The sequence below is a fragment of the Stegodyphus dumicola genome, chromosome 8 (assembly GCF_044657685.1).
Source record: "Stegodyphus dumicola isolate Sdum_Otavi_A_Nest chromosome 8, ASM4465768v1".
NCBI lineage: Eukaryota > Metazoa > Arthropoda > Arachnida > Araneae > Eresidae > Stegodyphus > Stegodyphus dumicola.
The window spans coordinates 156072233-156095945 of NC_140775.1; the positions used below are offsets into that span (position 1 = coordinate 156072233).

At 31.9% G+C, this 23713-nt stretch overlaps 1 protein-coding gene across 3 annotated transcripts in view; it reads right to left on the minus strand.

Moving 5' to 3' along the window:
* LOC118180616 (epoxide hydrolase 1-like) overlaps window positions 1-23713 on the minus strand; it is a 43321-nt gene that overhangs the window by 12818 nt on the left and 6790 nt on the right. Inside the window, exons 1-3 of one of the 3 annotated variants that reach the window (XM_035349693.2) lie at window positions 21102-21492; window positions 19482-19718; window positions 3892-4196 (exon numbers count right to left, since the gene is read on the minus strand). In XM_035349693.2, the coding sequence (XP_035205584.1) occupies window positions 3892-4196; window positions 19482-19716 (540 nt within the window). In that variant the 5' untranslated portion in view covers window positions 19717-19718; window positions 21102-21492. Of the gene's footprint in view, window positions 1-3891; window positions 4197-19481; window positions 19719-21101; window positions 21493-23713 lie in introns of those variants that run through there. The other 2 variants (XM_035349701.2, XM_035349687.2) reach the window with 2 other exon arrangements.

A 23713-nucleotide genomic window follows, 5' to 3' on the forward strand; every position in this document is an offset into this window, starting at 1 on the left:
AACGAAACTTAAGCATAGAAAATTAATGTAACTTATAGCACTTAATAGAATTTTAAACCAACATAGTTAACTAACAAAGATCATTAATAAATCATTTTTTATAAGGTTTTTACAGGTAATTTTTCATAAAAAGTATAATCTATTAAGTTGCATTTAATTTTCTATGCTTAAGTTTCCTTCTTACTTTTTCAGCAAAAATTTAGTTAATAAAAGAATGTGAAAGTAAAAATTATCCTTCTTTACATCTTGCGCTCACAAATCATTATGGGAATATTCATTTACAGTTATTAAAGCCTGAAAAAAAGCATGTCTGCGATGATTTGTAGATATTTTATTTTTTACCCCGATATTTTCGACGACGATGTTTTTAAACTGCGAAGTTTTTGAACGACGATGTTTTGAACCACGATGTTTTAGAACTGCGATGTTTTCTCCCACGATGTTTTGTAGCAGGACGTTTTCGCCTTGCGTTGTTTTCTCCGCGACGTTTTCGTCCGCGATGTTTTCGGCTGTAACCGTATGGAGTTGGTTACAGCTGGGGCTGCGTCCAAGCTGGGGCTGCGGGAAATTGCTCATTTTTAGGGTGAGCATTTCAACCTCAAATTGGTGAAACGAAAAGCTATCATGTAACCTAAATGTTTCTATAATTAATATTTATTAAATATAAAAAGTGGGAGGGGATATAATCGCATCTTGAAGCATCATCAGAAAGGTGGAAAAACAACAAGGATTGAGAATGACTGTTTTAAATTGTCAGAGTCATTTATCTTTAGTTTTATAGATTACAATATTATTTCATTGTAGTTTCTTACATAAGAAAAAAGTACTGTCAACAGTTTTTTTGGTTTGCTTATATACACATTAGTCAAATAGTGGCTCAAGAGTTAGAGAAAATGAGTGTTGTCACGCAAATGGTGATTCAGAATCTTAAGAAAACTTATTTTTCACTCAATAAGTGATTTCAGAATGCAAAGATTTAAATTAAGTTGTCAATAAAGCAACAAAGAAACTGTTTTTAAAATTTCGATTTTTTAATTTGAAGAAATTGTTAGTGTCGCAAAGGAAAATAAACTAAGCATTTCGCGAAACTGAACTTCTTTAAAGTAAACTATGGATATAATACTTTTAGTTTTGTAACATTATACAAAACTTGAAACGTTATTATACATTTTTACCTTAGAACAAAATTTTAGTGCTTTAGTCATGAAAGTAAAAGGTCATGAAAACAAAGGAAAAAAGATAATAAGAGGAGATCACAAAATAAAAGTAAATTACTCCTTTTTTTTTTTTTTTTTTTTTTTCTATCGCAAGCGTAATCGTTGCACATCTTCCTTTTGGATAAGTGAAGAATCGTTAATTTGCCATTTTCCTCACAACTTTCATTTTACAAATGAACATTAGTTCTGATCTTTGTCGCTAAGCGAATGTTCGAGATTATTTTCGCGAATTTAAAAGGATTTCGCAGCTATTAAATAAATCTACAACTTTAATTTGTTTTTCTTATATTGTAGCTTATAATGTAATTGTTAGAAACTTATTATACTCATATAATTTGAATACTTCCTGAATTAACTAATTCAAAACTCAGACGAGTGCTAAACACTTATAAAGTATTTCTCCCGCATGCTTAGCGTGCCTTCGTGGTGTAATGGTCTGCATGCTGGGCGCGTACTCCAGAGGTCCGTGGTTCGATTCTCGGCGAAGGCATTGCTCATTCTTCATCTTTCATACTTTAAAAATACCTAATGTCTCTACAGTGGCGCCTGAACTAAAAGGGTGGTGGATGATGATTCTCCACACTCAGGATTTGGTGATTGGATCCCCTAAAATCCCAGTCGCTCTTTAAAAGAGGGAGAATATAAGGTATTTCTTCCGCCTTCTTAGCGTGCCTTCGTGGTGTAGTGGTCTGCATGCTGGGCGCGTATTTCAGAGGTCCGTGGTTCGATTCCCGGCGAAGACAATGCTCCTTTTTCATCTTTCATGCTTTAAAAATACCTAATGTCTCTACACACTAACAGACATTGTATTAAAGAAGAAAATATCCATATGTGTAACACCAATATATTAAGTTACAATAATATAAAATCTATAATAATATATAAAATAATAATATTAATACGTAAAATCTGCGTATACACTTTCTTTCAGATTAGTATTTATTTTTAGATTCCTCTAAAACAATGAAGAATCTAAATGTATGTATGTATGTTTCCTGGCATTGTAAAAAAAAAAAAAAAAACGACGGTATCTAAAGCACCAGATATTTGAGTAACAAAGTCCTACACCCGACCATGTACGCCTGAAAGCCTGAATTTCGAATTTGTTTTATTATTTATTTCATACTTTGTAAAACTTTAATCAATTTTTGATCGAAAAACTCAACGATCTGAAAGCAAGCAGTGGCAAAACTGTCAGAATTAAAACATTTTTATCTCCAGCGCGCGAGACAATTTCTATTCGAAAATGTAATATATTTATCTTTCCGTTTTAATTGACAAATTCTTCGCGGTATTCTTCGCGCTTAAAGCATAAAATTCAATTCAACAGTAATATCACAAAATATTTAAAAAGAGCATATCTTTAGAATTTCCCATATACAGGCTCCCACGATGGAGACAAAAATGTTTTTTCCCCCTGTATAGTATTGCCATTGCTCGCTTTGAAATCGTTGAGTTTGTAAATCAAAATTTCGTTAAAGTTTTACAAAATATGAAATAGATAATAAGATAAATTCCAAATTTGGGCTTCCAGATACCCATATTCGAGTGGAGGAGTACATTATTCAAAATTTGATATATATATATATATAAGTACCGCTGCTTTGTCACAACATACATATGTTCATGCAGATTCTTCATTATTTATTTTCTTTAATGTAGGGCTCTAACATTTGGTGACAAGAATTTGAAAAGTGAAACGCCGTTTTATAGTTTACGACGCAAAAGGCCAAAACGAAATTAATAGCCCTTCTGGGCAAATTGCCCCTTTGGACTGGGAAAAAAAAAAAAGGTTAGCAGAAATGAATGCAATAACAGACTAGTAGACTGCGAACTCAGTGAGAGCGCAAAAAACCTTAACAAACTCTTTTGGGCCACGGTTAAAATCTGAAATCTTTCAAATTTTTCTTCTCTTTTTTTCCCTTTAAATAAATTTTATTGAAGGAAATATTTTTATTGCAAAGTTCAAAATATAACTAATTTCAGCATATTTTGTTTAAACATTGTTAATATTATCTGAACTTCATTATATTTTTCTTCATAGAAAATAAAATATTTCAATCTTTAAGAAAAATTGCTAACATCATAAAAGTCACATTTCTCTCACATGCGGCAAAGACTATGCAGTGAATAACATTTTCACGATCTACGGCTGAACACCTCTGACAGATGAAAGTGCATTCACCCTCTAGCACAACCATCATTAGCTGCTTAAGTAGCAACGCATGGATAGGCAAATACGAGCATTGTGAAGCGAATTGAAGCGTAAAATCTGTGACATAAAAAGTCCTAAAAATTTCTCCTTTAAATCATCACTAGTAGATAACGGATAGGAATTTAATTACTTACAGTAAATAAGCTGTTTCGCTGCTTTTAATGATTTTTGTGAAATCAAAAAGTATTCTATTGTAATAAACAGTACTCGTATCGAAAATATATCAAATATACAATAAAACAAAGTTTATTTCCAGAAGTATATAGACGTTCTGGGAAAGAAACGCTCATTGGATTCAGCTTTGCGTGATTGCGTCCTTGTTTTAATAGTCGAAGCTTTTACTATATGTACCCACATAATGATGTGTACGGGAGTTTTTTGTAATACTTCATGGTGGAGAGACTATGTGGCTATATTGCAAACGCATCATTACAGATCAATTCCCAAACATGAACTTACCTTCTTTCCTTCTTCTATAGTGGGTTTCACGTGCATAAAATGGATGTCAAGTCCTTCGATGCGTGTCTTGAAGTGGGGAAATTTGTTCAACTCCTTTTCTTCTTTCTCCCAATTGTATTTGCTTTTCCAGTATTCTACTACTTCACGGAGATAGTTGGGATTAAAACCATCTAGAAACAAGGAATCTTCCAGAGGATCTTCGAATCGAGTACGCTCTAATCTCATCTTTAGATCTTTCAACACATCATTTGTGACTTGAATCTTAAATGGACGAATAGATGTGTCTTCGCGATACCTTTTCGCTTCTGAAACGATAGAAGATAGTTTAATCTTTCTAAACTGAATCGTGCGTAGCACATTTTTCTATAAATAAACTAAAAGACAAAGGTATTTATTAAACGTGAAAAATTTTCGCATCTGAGTTACCCTTTAAAACGGTTTTAATTTCGCACAAAGAAGTAGAAAATAGCGTTATTATTCTCTTTCAAGGAGCTAATAGATTGAGCAATAATTTCCCACTGACTTTCATGATCTAGGATTTACTAAAGTTTTCTCAAATATAATAATAATTTTGCCTTTGTTTTATTCTGCTCTTTCTTTTTCCTTTCATTTCGTGCTCTCATTTTAGAATTCTGTACGTAAGGAATTAAATATGAGAAAAGTTAGGAATACGTAAAGCTATTCCAATCGACTGTTAAAAAGTGTCTAATTAAATTCTTTTGCTTGATTTGAAATTGGAATTCTTACACTGCTTCGGGGAGGAATTGAAAATTTTCGGGTGAGCTGTTATAATTAAATATAGAATGATTTATCAGCTAATTTTGGATAATAAAAACGCAGCGTGTTTCAGTTGGAAGAGAGTTCAAATGAGTCTGATGTAACTCCTCTTGATAACGTTATATCAGATTTGATTGCATTCCTTTGTTTGTATTTGTATTTATTTTCTGTAGTTTTTGTATTTTTGAGGTTTTAGTATTTCACATTTCTTTAATTATTCTGATTTTGGTAAATTTTACATATTTATAAGGAATTTTGTTTTGAATTTCTCTTCTTTTGGATCTTTGTGAAATTGGTTCTAAATTTCTTACTTTTTGTCTCTCTCTCTCTCTATATATATATAGTCTAAATTAACCAAGAGATGTAGAGAGATGTAAATGGTGTCCCTTCCATGTTTAATCAGTTCCCGAACTCTTGTGAATACTTATGTTATATTCAAAGCAATCGGATTCTGTCTTCTACTGTTAGGGATTCTGATGCCGGTAAACTTTCTTAACAGTAAATAACAAACTTTTACTTAATTTTTAATGGTAAATTACTGTCATTTTACTGGTAATTCGGTAACCAAAAGATGTAGAGAGATGTAAATGGTGTCCTTTCCATGTTTAATCAGTTCCCGAACTCTTGTGAATACTTATGTTATATTCAAAGCAATCGGATTCTGTCTTCTACTGTTAGGGATTCTGATGCCGGTAAACTTTCTTAACAGTAAATAACAAACTTTTACTTAATTTTTAATGGTAAATTACTGTCATTTTACTGGTAATTCGGTAACCAAAAAATGTAGAGAGATGTAAATGGTGTCCCTTCCATGTTTAATCAGTTCCCGAACTCTTGTGAATACTTATGTTATATTCAAAGCAATCGGATTCTGTCTTCTACTGTTAGGGATTCTGATGCCGGTAAACTTTCTTAACAGTAAATAACAAACTTTTACTTAATTTTTAATGGTAAATTATTGTCATTTTACTGGTAATTCGGTAACCAAGAGATGTAGAGAGATGTAAATGGTGTCCCTTCCATGTTTAATCAGTTCCCGAACTCTTGTGAATACTTATGTTATATTCAAAGCAATCGGATTCTGTCTTCTACTGTTAGGGATTCTGATGCCGGTAAACTTTCTTAACAGTAAATAACAAACTTTTACTTAATTTTTAATGGTAAATTATTGTCATTTTACTGGTAATTCGGTAACCAAGAGATGTAGAGAGATGTAAATGGTGTCCCTTCCATGTTTAATCAGTTCCCGAACTCTTGTGAATACTTATGTTATATTCAAAGCAATCGGATTCTGTCTTCTACTGTTAGGGATTCTGATGCCGGTAAACTTTCTTAACAGTAAATAACAAACTTTTACTTAATTTTTAATGGTAAATTATTGTCATTTTACTGGTAATTCGGTAACCAAGAGATGTAGAGAGATGTAAATGGTGTCCCTTCCATGTTTAATCAGTTCCCGAACTCTTGTGAATACTTATGTTATATTCAAAGCAATCGGATTCTGTCTTCTACTGTTAGGGATTCTGATGCCGGTAAACTTTCTTAACAGTAAATAACAAACTTTTACTTAATTTTTAATGGTAAATTATTGTCATTTTACTGGTAATTCGGTAACCAAGAGATGTAGAGAGATGTAAATGGTGTCCCTTCCATGTTTAATCAGTTCCCGAACTCTTGTGAATACTTATGTTATATTCAAAGCAATCGGATTCTGTCTTCTACTGTTAGGGATTCTGATGCCGGTAAACTTTCTTAACAGTAAATAACAAACTTTTACTTAATTTTTAATGGTAAATTATTGTCATTTTACTGGTAATTCGGTAACCAAGAGATGTAGAGAGATGTAAATGGTGTCCCTTCCATGTTTAATCAGTTCCCGAACTCTTGTGAATACTTATGTTATATTCAAAGCAATCGGATTCTGTCTTCTACTGTTAGGGATTCTGATGCCGGTAAACTTTCTTAACAGTAAATAACAAACTTTTACTTAATTTTTAATGGTAAATTATTGTCATTTTACTGGTAATTCGGTAACCAAGAGATGTAGAGAGATGTAAATGGTGTCCCTTCCATGTTTAATCAGTTCCCGAACTCTTGTGAATACTTATGTTATATTCAAAGCAATCGGATTCTGTCTTCTACTGTTAGGGATTCTGATGCCGGTAAACTTTCTTAACAGTAAATAACAAACTTAATTTTTAATGGTAAATTACTGTCATTTTACTGGTAATTCGGTAAATAGCATATATACTAGTATAACTCATACATATCTTTTAAATTCCCTTCTCGGTGCGTTGACAAAACTTGTAAGTTTAAAATCTGCTATAAGTTTTACAAGCACTTTACATGTTTTCTGTTTCTTATTCATGTGACATTTACATGTTTTCTAATATAATATTGTTGCGTGCGTACGGGTTCGTAATAGATTGAATGTACAAGTTCTATAAAAAGTTAATAAAATTTATTCTTATCACAAGAAATATAACAAAACGCTAGATTTCTCCTCAAGGATATTCTTACAAAATCACAATATCACGCAATATAATCAGTAGCTCTATTTTAAACTACTAAAACGTTAAAAAGAACGTAATCCACAGCTCAGAGAAAGCTAATTTGATCTCATCGCGAATTTGCTACAATCAACAAACAACAGTTATCTAAACAACTGAACTGATATGTTTCTCTCCAGCTTCTACAGCTTTCTAAATGTGCACGAGAAGTTTCTGGTAATTTCCATTTTCTCAAAGTTTCTGGAAATCAAAAGAGTAGAATTACTAGATATCTATTTATCAAATATTAAATGCGCGTGCTTCTGTATTTTTACTTTTTCGGCGTAGCTTTCTCTTAAAACTCATCACGCGCTGCATTGCACGGGAAAATAAAATAAATAAAGGAAATTAAAACAAAATCTGAAATGTTTCAGATTTTAAATTACGTCCAAAGGGGCGTTTTTTAACATTTTGTGTGTTACCTTTCTTTATTAAATATCATGTTCCTCGCACTTAAACCATAAGATCCAGTGCAACAGCAATATCGCAAAATAGTTTTAAAACGAGCATATCTTTAGAATTTCCGATACAGAGACTCACGCGCTGGAGATAAAAATGTTTTTTCTGCACAGCGTTGCCATTGCTCGCTTTGAAATCCTTGAGTTTGTTAATCAAAAATTCGTCAAAGTTTTAAAAAATAGGAAATCGATCATAAAACAAATTTCAAATTTGGTCTTCCACATGCTCATATTCGTTTGAGGATTACGTTATTCAAAATTCGATGACTCTATGTACCGTTGTTTTATCACAATACGAGAAATATACATACATTTATGCAGATTTTTCATTATTTAATTTCTTCAAATATAATGCAGGACTCTAACATTTTGTGGCAACAGTTTGAAAAGTGAACCGACATTTATGAGTCCGACGCAAAATGCCAAAACGAAACTAATAGTCCTTCGGGATTCAAATCCCTTTGGACTTAAAAAAAAAAAAAAAAAAAATTATTACAATTCTACTAAAAATAGCCAACTAAATACAAAATCCGTAACACTATTAACGTTACAATGAACAAAACCTGAATACTTTGTTGTGAAAATGTTGATTCTTTAAGTTGATAGTTTTAAGTAATGAAGTTGAGAATAGTATTGTATAAAAGAAAAACGAATATTGTTTTGATCTTGACTTCAAAAACGAACGACGAAGATTACAGAATTTTTAATAAATCCACTAAAAATAAAAGATACGACAAAAAGTCTTTGATTTATTGAGAGCACATATAAAAACAAAACACGTGCTACCAAATTACTAGAAATAACGTGTAATACTGATTCCCAAAGTTTTTCTACATGCAACTTAATCGATATCAATTACTACGTTATTAATGACGGAAAAACTTCAATTTCAATAAATGACGTATTCTTTGAAAATTCAACTGTGATAAATAAATAATTAGTTAAATTTGCGAAAAAGATTATTTTCGCAAGGAAACAAATAGGAGGAAAATATAATTAAAATAATATATGATTTTCTAATGACTACCAAGTTAAGAAATGTAATGCTTGAAAGAAGTTCCTCGACGACTAAATCATTGTATACAAAATTTAGATTTTCAATCAAAAGCTGCAGTTTGGACATATTATGTATTTTATTTATTTATTTATTTATTTATTATTATTTTTTGGTTTGTTTACGTATGCCACATTTTTAAAATGAGTTTATAGATAAAATTATTTAAGCATATAAGAGAAGAATTTTTCTGATGTTTTCGAACTAATGACTTAGGTACATATACATTAATAAATCGTTCACATAAAGCAAATTATTTTGAATTATTTTATACACCGGACAACCTAAAAGTAGCAGGACAAGTAAAAATTTATTAATTAGTAGCTCGACATTACACAAATGTACCGGAAGACACGACAATTTTTTAACAATAAAACATTTTACTGCTTGAATAGTTACATTTTCCACCGATATTCATGAAAATGGCCTTCAAACATAGGGCAACAATCTGCAAAAATATCGAAGAGGTTTTCAGGTATAATTCTTGCCACAAGACGGCTGGCAGCTTCTTACATTACGATTAATTGCGTCAGCCAACCTCTATACCCCTATGATTTCAAGTAACTGCACAACCAAAAGTCACAAGGTGTAAGATCTGGAAATCTTGATAGCCATTTGTGTGGGAACGGGTAACTTGGGAAAAAATCGTCTTCAAATATCAATCGATCGCAGAAGGTAATTGGCTCGGTCTGTGCAGATACGCTTCATCCTGCATGAATATTTTACTATGAAATACTTTTTCTTCTCTTGCTTGGAGAGAATGATGCTGTTTCTTAAAAGCAAGCTTAACGTTGATTGGGGTAAAAACAGTTCAAAATATACAGAAATGTAATTTCTGAGAGAAGAAGGAGCCTATAAGTTATAAATACTATAATCTATAAAATTCCCACCACACTATTTTGGCTAATGCAAGGGATTTTCCACAATCCCGTTTTAGTTCTTTCTTGGCAGTAAGCTTCATCAGTCTACAGGACATTTGACAGCCAGCCCACATTGTTTTCTATATGTTGAAAAGCCCAATTCGCAAATTCAGGACGTCCTTCGAAATTGGTTGGTTTCAGTTCTTGTAGGTGTTGGATTTCTTAAAGATCCATCTTGAGGATAATCCTGAGTGATTTTTTTTTTTTTGGTTTATATGATTAAGGTAAAGCCTCGAAGGCTATCTGCCTAAGGGAAGGGATGCCTTCTAGAGGACTTTCTAAAGGAAACCAGTTACACATGGGCAAGATCACGAAAACGCCCATGCAGCCAGCCAGTTCGCGGGATTCGAACCTCCGACCGAACTACCAGAGTTCAGCGACTTTACCGCTCAGCTGCTGTCGGGCCCCTGAGTGATTATCAAACAGTCCAATGTGAAATTCCGTAATAAGTTTTCCAGAATCGTTGAAGCGTCAGCTGTCGGTGAAAATCCCAACTATTTTTATTAATCATAATCATAACTATTATTATGATATTTCCATATATGTAAACAATTTTAGTGAAATTATATGTAAAACTCTAGTATCTGTTGTATGATGTAATTTGAAAGGGCTCAAGAGTGAAGCTTCACCGGAAAAAATAAGGTTATAGGAGCAAGTCATTGAAATAAATAGCCATCTCGCCAAAATCAGCGACTATCCGGCGATAATTCAGAACCAACCCCTGTATAACTGTAATTGGTACTGTAATCGAATAATTGTAATTGATCTCTATATGTAACTGTAACCGTATCCTGCACTTATATACCACTTATATGCCTTCCAGTAATTTCGAGAAACGGAAATTGCTAAAGATTTCTCAACGGAACGGGAAAAACTATATATGAGATAACAGAGAGAATCAGTTTTCAATTCTAGCTCAGAGTTGACTTCGGAGTTGACTCAGAACAGACTTCTGAGAGTTCTCCTCGCGAGCTTTGCTCTTTAGATGTGCTTTGCATTGCATTGCATTTAACATTTTTAGTAGTTTGAAATGTTAACTGATTGTGTTTTGTCTTGTTATAATGAGAAAATGTATGTTCCAAAACTGTGAAGTTTTTCTTAACTGTAAAGTTTTGAAGTTTTAATAAGAAATTGCACGGCGTTGAAAATAAACGTTACGAACGTATACTCCAAATAATTTCATAAAATATTTGTAATAACTTTGTGCATATTGAACCATCATAAGAATAAAATATGTTGGTATCTTAACCATCGACTGGGGCACCCTGCGATTATGCGTCATCATCATCATCTTTTCTAATTTTTTATTGATATGATGTTCGTATACTAAATTTATTCATGCATTCAATCAAAAATATGATTCATTACGTTATGTCATCAAAAGTTTAGGATTAGAGTTCAAAATGTATTAGATTACAGTGGGACATGGGAATATCCTCAATTTCAGATATGGACCATTTCGGATTCAGATTAGAAGTGCTCAGTCTGCAACAGCTTTTAGATGCGATCAGAAATTTCTATAATACAAGTCATTCGTTGCAGAAAATCAATTCAAGTCCTTTTTGTTAGGAAAATATGATAGTTATTTTATTTTTACTAAAACACAAACCAAATTTAACTAACAGTTTTTGCCGATTCACCGATTTTTCCTAGAGATTAGATACTTCTTAAAAGCAATTTTCGTTTACAAAAATGTTTATATCTTTTCTATTTATAATCAAAAATGAATTTACAAAAATTTTCACATAAATCATAATTTTAGCACTTTAGCATTCAAACATTATAAAATTACTTCTTTATTTTGAATATCTCAATACACTTTTTATTGCGATTTTCGAAGCACATGATGCGCAAAATTTAAGGCAACATTGTCCATGCATACAAAATTAACGTTTCGTTACTAATTTCACTTTTGAGTATTAAATGTAGAAAGCCTGAGGTTGAACTTCCAGGATGTTTATGTGCAAATGTCGCCAAATCTGGTGATAATCCTTTAGTTATGGATTCTTCTTGTTACTTAAGGTCAAATCATTCATTGTTCTGTCAAGCGCAAAAATTGGTTTTGACTATTTTCTTTCTTTTTTGTTTAAGATATTTAGTATGTTATCTAATCGATGATATGCTTTTCATAAAATCTCTTCATTGTCGAGCACAATTTTCAATATAATATACAGACTAATATCCAGATTTAGACTTGATAAGGCCCTAAGCAATTAGAGATATGGAACCCTTTTTAAGTCCAGATATTATTCAATTTTCAATATAATATCTAGGGCCGGATTTAGATTCGATAAGGCCCTAAGCAATTTGAGATATGAAACCCTTTTTAAGTCCAGATATTATACAATTTTCAATATAATATCTAGGGCCGGATTTAGACTTGATAAGGCCCTAAGCAATTTGAGATATGGAGCTCTTTTTAAGTCCAGATATTATATGTCAGTGCCAAATATGATTTTCAGATACCTAGACAGTTTTTTGGGGCCCCAAAGAAAGCAGGGGCTCTAAGCTATAGCTTGTGCAGCTTATACGTAAATCCTGCACTGATAATATCATTGTGTAAGCAGACGTGATAATTTATAATAGAGTTTAGAGTAGCGGACGAAATATTATTAGCGCACTCGGCATTTTTAGGAAAAAATATTTAGTCAATAGCAATTGTTCTACCATTCGTCCTTTATTACAATAATTAGTTTCTTTGCCTCAAAAAACAGTAAATTTTGGTTAAGATAAATTACTTTCTTTTTCTTAAAGGATTACTACTCACCGACCAGTCGGTATAGTGGTCAGAGAAGCTGACTGCGATACCGAAGGGTCTGGGTTCGAATCCCAGAGAAGGCATGATTGTAACTGTCCGTCCCTTCATAGGAAAGGCGATTGGTGGTCCACCAATTAGGTGCCTCCATAATAGAGAGACCACCACATCCGGCCTTGCATAGATTAATGGACTGGGTTACATTTGTAATTGTTCACAATCTGCCATTGGAAAAAAAAAAGGATTACTACTCTGTAAATTCAATATCTGATGTTTACACATTCTGTAACCACATTTCTTCAGAAATGTTAAATTAGATTTAAAACAGAGATTGTGATAGTTGTTTTAAAACAGTCGTCTTAAACTGATGGACCTTCCAAGCATTTTTACATAGCTCGTGTGTTCACTTCCCGTAAATTAAATCTGTATTAAAATCTGTGCGTGTCTCTTTGTTTGTTTGTGATATCATAAAATATCCGGAACGGCGGGGAGTTGAGTTTCGAGAGAGGTACTCTAGGATTCCAAAAATTCGTGGGAAGCCATTTGGACCATTCTCATCTTCGTACAACTTTAATCAGCCGAGATATTAATCAAAAACTTTGAAAACGCTAATTTTCGCACTCTTTTTTCCGAGTGGCAACAGTCTCATGCGCTGCAGATAAAAATCTGCTTTATTTCGAAAAGTGTTGCCACTACTTGCTTTCAAACCGTAGAGTTTGTTAATAAAAAATTGTAAGTTTTACACAAAATATGAAATAAAGATAGCACTTCGAAACATTAAGCATATTATTATAATATAAGGTCATATTCTGACTTTGAAGAAAGCACGCAATTGCAACGTCATCGTATGTCCAAAATGTTTAGTTAATGTCAGCATTATGACGTCATACGTACGCGTATTAACCTGGAGTGTCAAAAGTTTTCAGTTTCCTGGTTTTGCAGCAAGAAAAAAGTATTTAGGAATTCGTTGTTGCTTGAAAGAAATGAATTGATTTCATTCATATTGAAATGTTCTTATACATTTTCTTTTCAGATGTACATAGAACTTTGCTTTGGCCGTAACTAGCTCATCTGGCGGGCTTGCCCACTATTTAATTATTATTATGAGAAGAATATGAAAAAAAAGTTTAAAATTTAACAATTTTACTTAATTTTCATGACCATTAAAAAAGAAACGTAAGGACCAACAGAAAATCTACCAATAAAGCTAAATAATCTACACTGTAATATAAAGTTTATTCAAAAAATATCAAAACTAATGCAGATTTAAGATAATAAGATGCAGATTTGAATAACTTTTTCTCGTCCTTATCAAAAAATAAACATCCTCATTCGCGAATTTTTTCAGTAAGAATAATGGCTATGTTTTTGAATACATTTACACATAACCAATATATTTCTGCAGATGAAAATTATTATGAAAAGAATAAGATTGATTGATAAGCATCTATAATTTCTAATGAAGTTAGTTTCTAATAATTTTTCTCAGATTCTCTGAGATTGCAAACTCAATATCGAAACGCCGCGAGATGTTGTAGCTGAAAGTTACTGTGAGAAACAAAGAAATTTATAATTATTTGCATGAAAATATATATGTTTTTTCTGGCATGCATAAAATAATTAATAAAAAAAAGAGAAGTTGGTTGTCATTATTTATTCCCAAATTTGGTCCCACTTGAAAATTTTTCGCAATTTGTTTATATTAAATTAATTAATTCAACGTATAAGAAATATTTAAAATATATGTCAGTATGAAAATTTGATATTTAGCTATTAACACGTTTGACTTACAAAATGTAATCAAGAGAAATTTCTTGTAGACATCATCCTTTAGATTTCAGTCAAAAAATAGACTGGAATTTTTTTCTCTGCATCATTATTACTGTTTATGGACATTTTTTTAAATAATCGCTAGATAAAATTTAAAGTGTACTTTAATTTTTTTTAAATAGCATTTAAAATTTTGGTAACGTATATATGCATATATATGAGGGTTTATCCAAGAAAAAAGGTTGAAAGGGTGATAAAAAATTATTTATTAACAATAGACAGAAAATACAAAAGGGAATAAGAGGCATATTTGCCTATCATTTTTCCATATAATCACCAAATCTATTTATGCATTTATCTGAACACAAGACCAACTTATTTAACCTGGCTTGGAAGAAATCACGTCCCTGCCCACTGAGACAGTTCTCGGTAGCGTTGAAGAGAACCCACATTCCAGATAAATGTTCCTTCAATTTCGGGGGAAAAAATAGTCATTGGGCTATAGCATGGAGGTAGGAAGTAAGATGGAGTCGCCCTAAACAAGTTTCTCCGTACCCTGCTCTGAAGCACCGGCGATCCCTACGTGGTGACCAAAACATTGGGTCATTTACCATTGAGTTCTATGGGATTTGACGCGTTCGGGTGTAAATATTTTGTAATTACGTCGCAAATATACATATAAATGTATATATTTTCTTTTTCTACAACACTTCAGAGTCCTAAGTATGTGAAAACAACATATTTTTAAACAACATTTCAGTCTGAACGGAATTAAATGCTATATTTTTCACAGGACAGTTTTTCTCAGAATGGTTTAATTTGAATGAAATATTTTCACAAGTTTTCGTTAATTACACCAGAAAAAAAAATTAAGGTAATTCGATTTTATTCGGTTAAGGTACAAAAATTAAGATCAAAGTTTATTGTATTATTAATATTAAAATTATGCATTATTTCTTTTCTATTTATAGAGCTTCTTCCTAAAATACTTTCTTAAATATGACATGATTTTTTGGCTTCTTTTAAATTGAAAAATGTAAGTCAATTTATAATTAATGCTCTATTCGGTTCATTTTAAATTAGAGAATTATTAGAATTAGCGAAATACTTTAAATAAGTATTTCGCTAATTCCTAATAATTAAATAGGTATTAAATAGTATTTGACTTTCTCTGAACATTTCTGAAAGGGAATAAAATAAGTTTTTTTTTTTAAAGTATTATTTAAAACTTGTAACTGAGTTATTATAAAATGTAAAGGGAATAATTCTTTTAATTATACTTATCAGATTTTTTTTTTTTTACCCTTCATTTCAACAATACATATTCCAAAACTCTTTATTACGTTCTTAAGTGCGCATCTCATAGCATTTGCTTTACCATACCTTTTAACAGACTGCTTTCCAATACGAACAATTCTTGCTTAAATAGTTTTATAACGTATTTGTCAACAGGATTTCAATTTATGTTTACAATTCAATATTAAGGTTATTATATATTTAGATAACATTTATAATCATTATAAATTAGATACATTTAATCATTAGATTTCTTCACAGTACTTTCACAGTTGTTTATAAGTGAATAAATTCTTCATTTCAAATACATTTATAAATAATTTAATGAATATTTAAGTATTTTGTCAAAGGCAGATACATGCTTTTTGCAAGCACATGCATAAATACCCATACATATTTCCTATTTATCATTTCCGGCATGTGCAAATCTTTAATTTCTGTGCATTCACTATATTTTTCGTGTAAAGTAATTTACACTAATTTAGCATACACCCGAAAGTTTTACATAAAAAATATATATGAATATAATTTGAATGAAAATTATAAGTATTATTTTTAATACCCACTCAAAGGTCAGTTTTTCTTCAAAATTCCTTCACGATGGCATCTCTCTCTTTAGGCAGATAGCCCTTGCATGCGTTACTCTATTTAATAAAAACTTAATCTGACCTATGTGCCTAATTACAAATGTTTTAACATACATAATTTTATATTTACATTTAGCCATCAAGTTTCAAACTTTTCAAATCTTCTAGAAAATAAATTTTGGCAGATCTCTTTTAGCAATTTTCTTAAAATCTATATTTTTGTAGTGCAACTGCTTAGAATTTTATAAAACAAATTCATATTCAAAATCGCTGTTGTTAGTTATCGAAAAATAACCAAGATGTGATTTTTGCGTAAATGTCAGTAAACTATACAAATTGTTATATTGTGTTATTGTATATATATATTGTGTTATTGTGTCTTAATTATACAAATTGCTATTATCCATCACACTATGAATGTTTCTTTCATGCGAGAGTGTCCCTTTTTCGATTTCTATGGAACTGTCGTGTGTCGAAATACTATCAGAATTTTGTCAAGCGAGCTTCTGAATGTAAACAAAGAACACCCCGTCTGGTGACCCAAGCTTCAAAGCAGTGCTTCACTTCTAGCGCGGAATGGCCCCTCCTCCCTTTCCTACCTCCATGGGCTATAGGGCGCGGGGGAAGGGGTAGACTTCAGATTTCTCACTTAAACTTTTGCAGCAATTCTTGAGTTTGGTTAGCAGTATGGGGCCAGGCATTGCCATGCAGGAGGTCGGCACTATCACTCAACATGCCAGGAAGTTTGCACCAGTCAGGACAACGAATCATGCCTCACACTTTCAAGCGAGATCCCACTTTTCTAAAAGTCTTACCATTTCAATCGCTCTCAAACTTACCCTAACCGCTACTAAACAACTAGTGCCATCTACCTACACCCTGGGGATAAAGCATTCTCACCACAATAATTACTTTTCAAATGCTGATGCTGTAAATTTTTTTGGCTCCACCTACCCATATATATGTGTGTGTGTGTCTTTTACTGAAGATTGTGCTTCGGTGTTCAAATATAAAATTCTATCCATTACATTCTCAATAATTAAAAGGTTTCTCTCATCAATGGCTAACATGCAACCCTAAAACAATACAGTTTGAGCCTTATGCTTCAGAGTGGGTTCAAAGATTGCTTCTTCAACCTTCAATTTATCTGCAAAGTCAAATTTGGTTTTGTAGCAAATTAGGTTGAATTTGTTTTCATCTGAAAGTATTACATTTGATTAAAATGGTTTAAAGTTGTTTCAAGAGCTCTTCTGCAAAAACAAATTTATTATTATTTTCCTTTTGAGTAAATTTTGGCAATACGTAGCTTTTTTTAAACAATTCTCAATTTTCTGTGGAACAGTATTGAAATTAGCTTTCTTCCCTATGACTTTATTTAGTTTTATTGAAACTTTATTTAATTAATTAAAACTTTTAAATTAAATTAGAATTTTTCTTGATGAAAGACCGCTTTTTTCCTGAAGGTTAATTATGAAGGTTTATTTTTCAAGTTACATTTCAGTTCGAAACGTTTAGTTACATGTCGCAGAGACATCGATTTATTCGTAAGCTTCTTGCTTTCTGGATATGATTTATTCTGTTTATGCCCAAGCAAGATGAATTTAACTCCCCCCCCCCGTATTGTTGCTTCGAGCCCTTAGCACTTTTGATAAAAACAGTAAACAAATTAAAATCATAACGCTTTTTATGTTTGCTATAGATAAAAGAAACTTGAAATTTCGTATACTCTTCCGTGTTAATCATTAAAAATGATACAACCAAGTTTATTTGTACAAATAACGTTTTATGTCAAAACTGTCTCATCAGTATGCGAATGGTTAAGACCTTTGAATGCTAATAGTTGACCCTAATTTGAACTCAGGCGAATGGGCGAGCTGCATAGTTGGTTTTCGTGGTTTTGTCGATAAAATAAATAGGAACCAGTTTCTGTTCGAAAGTCTTTCAGGAAGGCATCGTTCCTCTTATTCAGATAGCCTTCGTTTCTTTTGCCATATTAAAATAACTACGCCAAAGCTTTTATCCATCCAGATCACGAAAATAATTTCTGAAATTTTCAATATTAAATAATTGATAATGGCATATGCTTCCATTTTTTTTTTTCATTTCTTACTTACTAACTGATCATTGTAAAAATTTATTGGACTATGTTTTATCAAGCTTAATTGATGACTAATATTTTTCCTGCTTAGTTCACACAAAGAAGATGAGTTGGCTGCGTGCCAGTATTTTCGTCTACCATTGTACGCCCTCAGAGAAACAAAAGCAAGAACAGCATAGACTGGCATCCCTGCAGAGCAATACCATTTTAACAAAAAATAAAAAAATCGGAATTCTAATATGATAATTAGAAATATTTACCCATAGCGGTAAACACGGAAATACGCACACAAACAGATAAGAATTTTTCATGACATTTAAAGAGCTTTTTATGATCTCCGTACGATAAATTTATTAATTCACAAATACATATACTTGTATGATGTATTTGCTTTAATTGTACAAGAATCCACAGGACATTCTGCTGCTTCAAAGCAGAGTCAAAATTGTTTCATATTTTCCTCAGATTTGAAACCATATAATAAAGAATTAAGGGTACTTTTCCGTTTTGCCGGCGCAAACGATAAAGTCGCCAATAATGGTTTAACTGATGCCAGACGGAATATCTTCGCTGGTAACCTTTTACGCCTCAGTTTCAAAACAAGTTGAAGCCATTTCTTATCAGATTGTTTCTTTCAATACTGGCATACAATAATATAGAATTTTTACACGATATTTAAATTTTATCCCCTAAGACAATTCACGGTAATTAAGTCAATTAGAACGCAATTACACCGCTCATCCGAAGGCGAAATCAAGTGTTAAATTCATCAATTCTAATGAGAATGCACTAGCGAAGTAAAGCACTGCGGTTTTACATAATTTCTGAGTAAGCTATTCGTACGAATTGAAATAATTCTTGCATTTAAACTTGTATTCCAAATTAAGATTTAACTTAAAATTAATGTAGATTATTACTGAGCGAATTAAATTTTAGTAGCGTAGTTTACGTGAGATGAGATCACTTGGGGTCACGTGATACGAACCGGCGAATCAGGATTTTGAACCATGAAATCATAGTAAATTCTTAAATTAATGTCTTTTTACAAATTTATTGTCTTTATTTATTGGCTTTTTACAAAATTTTAAACCATATTAAAATGTTTATGCCTTCACAATAAAAAAAAAAATTCTTAGAATTAACATTTTTTATGTGTATACTGTATGTTGTCGCCAACAAAGTCTGCTTGGCGAGATTTGCGCCGGCGAAACGGAAAAGTACCGAATTAAGAAAGGCTTCTTACTACTGTTTAATTTGATATGAAGTTAATATAAGTTAAATATGTCATTAAAGTAAAATATAAGGTAAATAAGATTCGTTACATACCATCGCTAGGCAGCGAACTAAGATCCTTGCCGAACCATCTTTCTTTGTATCCTTCATAGTCTTTCTCGTCCTTGGGAAACAAAAATCTATACAGGAATCGAAGAGTCACCAATAAGGCGGACCCACTCACAATGAGAGCGAAGATCATCCTTGGAAAATCCAAAATCAGGAAGCCCTGAAGTAATTTACCAATTGCCCAAAGGATGAGATCACAGCAACAAAACAACCTCCGCATTTCTGGTAAATAGAAAAAAATTGTAAATGCACAAGAGCTCCCGCACAAGGAATTCTTTTACTTATAAATTTAAAAGTCACTGTCATAAACTAAAGATCTTTATGATTCTTGATAATTACTTATCACTGCATAGTAAAATTAACAATATCGTGCTTTAGTACTATCACTGCATAGTAAATCTGATCTGAAATATCTCTGTCTCTATAATATCTCTGTACAAGATACTCTGTCTCTATCTCTATAATATAACTCTGTACTCTGTCTCTATAATATCTCTGTACAAGAGTCCCTGTGACACCCTGCAATTTCAGTACAGCTAAAATATGATTATTTGTACGTCAGTTAAAGAACAGTACAGTAGTTAATTACTGGAATCTTAAAGAAATAACTTTTTCTATATATCAATGGCTTTAATCTGCCCGTTATTATAAACAGATAGTGCTTTCAACTGATAACAGTACCCGAAAGAAGGTTTGACAGCCCAAGGACAAAGGAAAAAGTTTTCGAATAAAATTGTTCTAATTGCCTCTTGCTCACTTTCGCTCAGTGACGTAAAGAAACACCTCAACCTCGAAACTAATTAAAAAAGAAAAGCCTTCGAAGAATCATTCAAGGTGAGACGCCACGTTTAATGTTTGTTAAAGTACTAGGGCTGGTACTTAAAGCAAAATGTTTTTGGCTAACATTAAGAATAATTTAAAGAAAGCATAAAATGCAGTGTATAAGCATGTTACACTTCTATATTAAAAAATCTCAGCTGCTCATTAAAATAGATATATTATTAAGCACACAGAAATATTACTTGCGACTTCATTCTTCAGATTTTAATTTAAAGAATCTGACGAATAGAAGAAAAGTCTTCCTAAATTTGTATCTTCACAGCACAAAATGTGCAAGTCTATTAACAATTCCAAATCGAAAACTTCTTTCCTTTTTAAACAATCAAGAAGTATTTAATATCACGTGCTTAAGATACTTAAATGAGACAGGATTTATAAGGGTTTTAAGTTCAACGAAAGGAAATCCGCTAAAATATAAACCAACAAAAATTCCTATAAATATTTTGCTTCCTTTTTTTAAATGTAAATAACATTTTTAATGAAACAAGGAAACAAAATTTGTTAGAATGTAAGCCAATAAAATATCCTTCAAATATTTTGCTTCCTTTTTTTAAATGTAAATAACATTTTTAATGAAACAATGAAACAAAATTTGCTAGAATATAAGCCAATAAAATATCCTTCAAATATTTTGCTTCCTTTTTTTTTTAATATAAATAACACAACATTTTGATATAATTTATTAAACCAAGTTTTCAACGTTGAAATGAAGTTAAAAAATATATTGGCGATAATATTATAAATTAGTATAGAATTTTTTCTTACCTGCAAGTTTTATTTTTCACGCAGATGCTAAATACACATAAGGGCAGTAGGGACGGGGGGAGGGGAAACTACGTAGAAATGAGCTTCCTGGATTTAAATCAGATCAGGAATTTAAGATTTCTTATAACGCAATCCTCAGTTCCCTAGAGTCCTGCATAATCGCTATTATTTGTCGCGAACTTACATTCTAATCTGTAATTCCTCAAACATGATATCAAATTAAAAACTCACTCTTCTTCCTGCAGGCCTCGGCAATTAATTATTTAAGTTACTGCTTTACTTTTTCAGGTTAAACAATATTTATAACTGCTTCTGTGCATTCTAGTCCTCCTGTTTCACTTTCTGAGTCTGAGGCTTTTGTAATGATGTATCCATTCGCCTCCACATTGCACAACCCAACGCCGAGGAAGCAAAAGAAAGACTTGGCGTCTCTGCTAAGGTAAACCTGCTTTCAAGGACTTACCGACGCGGAGCATTTTCTACCCGAGGGCAAAAATTGTAAAGCAGGAGGAAACTGCGGAAGTCGTTATGCTCTAATGAACTCCAAAGGAACAAATTAGTAATAAGTAAAATTTAATTAAATCTGTCCTTGAAACACCTTGATGTACCGAACACAAATTTTTAATATTTTAAAAATCATACACGAATAATCCTAAGCCCCCCGCTGAGGCATGCGTGCATATATATATTTTCTAAAATGCACCATTATATGACATTTGCATAGATGCTAGAAGTTGTTTTAATTCCTCTTTTGATAGCTTTTACTGCATTTGTAGAAACTTTGTAGTGAAGAATACATTAAATGTTTGTAAATATTTACATGCATAGAAATGATAACATTAAGAAATAAATAAAGGCAGATGGAAAATAGTAAGGGTATGAGATCTAAGAGCTATTTCCTTTTAATCTCCAGTTTTACTGAACAATGAGACATCCCTATCAAATACTCATATATCCAGTACTTTGTTTTCTAAGTTATAAGCGTGCAGTCATATTTTTTATTTATTAATTTTTTTAATGTCAGGAAGTTGAAAAAACGTGCAATGCCCTCGCCAGGTCTCGAACCTGGACCTCTTGAATACGCGCCGAGGGTGCTACTGTTACACCACGAAGGCATGTTGGAAGGAGGGAGAAAATTCCCCTTTTAACGGGCGACTGAGGTTCAAAAAACAGTGACAAATTATTATCCACCACTTTTTAGTTCAGACGCCACTGTAAAGTCATTAGGTATTTTTGAAGCAAGAGAAGTGAAATGCAATGCCCTTACCGGGACTCGAACCCTGGACCTCTCGAATACTCGTTGAGTGTGCTACCGTTACACCATGAAGGTATACTGTAAGGCGGGAGAGAATACATTATAAGAGTTTATTCGAAAATATTTTATCTTTAATTATGAGAGTAAACAGCATTATAAATTCTCGATAGTGTATTTCGATAGAAATTTATCATTTTGTCGTTTATTCGATTAGAAGCTATTATTTGGGGTATTGTTCAAGTAACAAGTGTTTAAATGTCTATTACAGTAAATTTTTTGGACATATTTTGTTTCATTTACGGTTACTCTACAGAGCATAGAATTTGCAAAGAACGTTTTTGGACGCTTTTAAAGTGTATCATAAGTACCACGTAATTAAATGCTGTATACGTGTGGACTTTGAGAATAATAAAAGCTCGGATCCCTCTTGGCCCTCCCCCCAAAAAAACTTTCCAGTCTGATTTAGAGTGAAAAAGAAAATAGTTCATGAAACAAAGAGTTTAAAAAAAAAGGTACTATCTAAAAATAAGTGTTTTTAATTACTTCTTAGGAGAAAAATTTTCAAACAATTTCCAGAGCAAAATTTAAAGTAAAGATTTTCATCGACTCTAAAATCCTTAAACTTGAAAGATGAAAGGCTTGAAATAAAAATGGACAGCTCATAAAACAAGCCTTGAGCACTTTCAACAGATCTGTAAAGGCATTTTATGAGAACTAGTTGTACAATTACAAATACAGTATGGAAATTCTACAAATGAAACTCAAAACATTAAGTTTGAAGATGTCTTTTAATGTACTTGGTTTTGCAGAGAGAAACACTTCATCAAGACATTGCGAAAGAGACAAGAGTCAGTGGTAGACAAGAGTTAGATGACAGAACAGCAAAACTGGTAATGCATAGAAAAGAGTTGCAGCGTCCAAGAAAAGAATAATTTAAAGGAAACATAAATAGCGTTATAAAAGATTTCAATGATTTTTTATAAACTTTTAAAAATTCATGTTTGAAAATTTGAACTTTGAAACAAATGCATTGGAATATTTTTCTGAAATAAATACATTTAAATTAAAATCTATTTTATACGTTATTTCAATATAATTTGCCCCTACACCTGTATCCTACAGTTGCACACCATACTTATTTGACGCCCTAATTAACATAAGATCAAATTTAAATGCTAGGCGCTTATTACTAGATCTATAAATTTTCTCCTAAAATTTAGGGATGTACGAGGCAATATAATAATATTTTTCGAATAGAAAAATGTAATGAAAATGAGGAAATTGAAAATTTTCCTATCTTGATACTTGTTAAAATTAATTCAGATCTGTTAAATACTAAACAGAAAATACTTGTCGT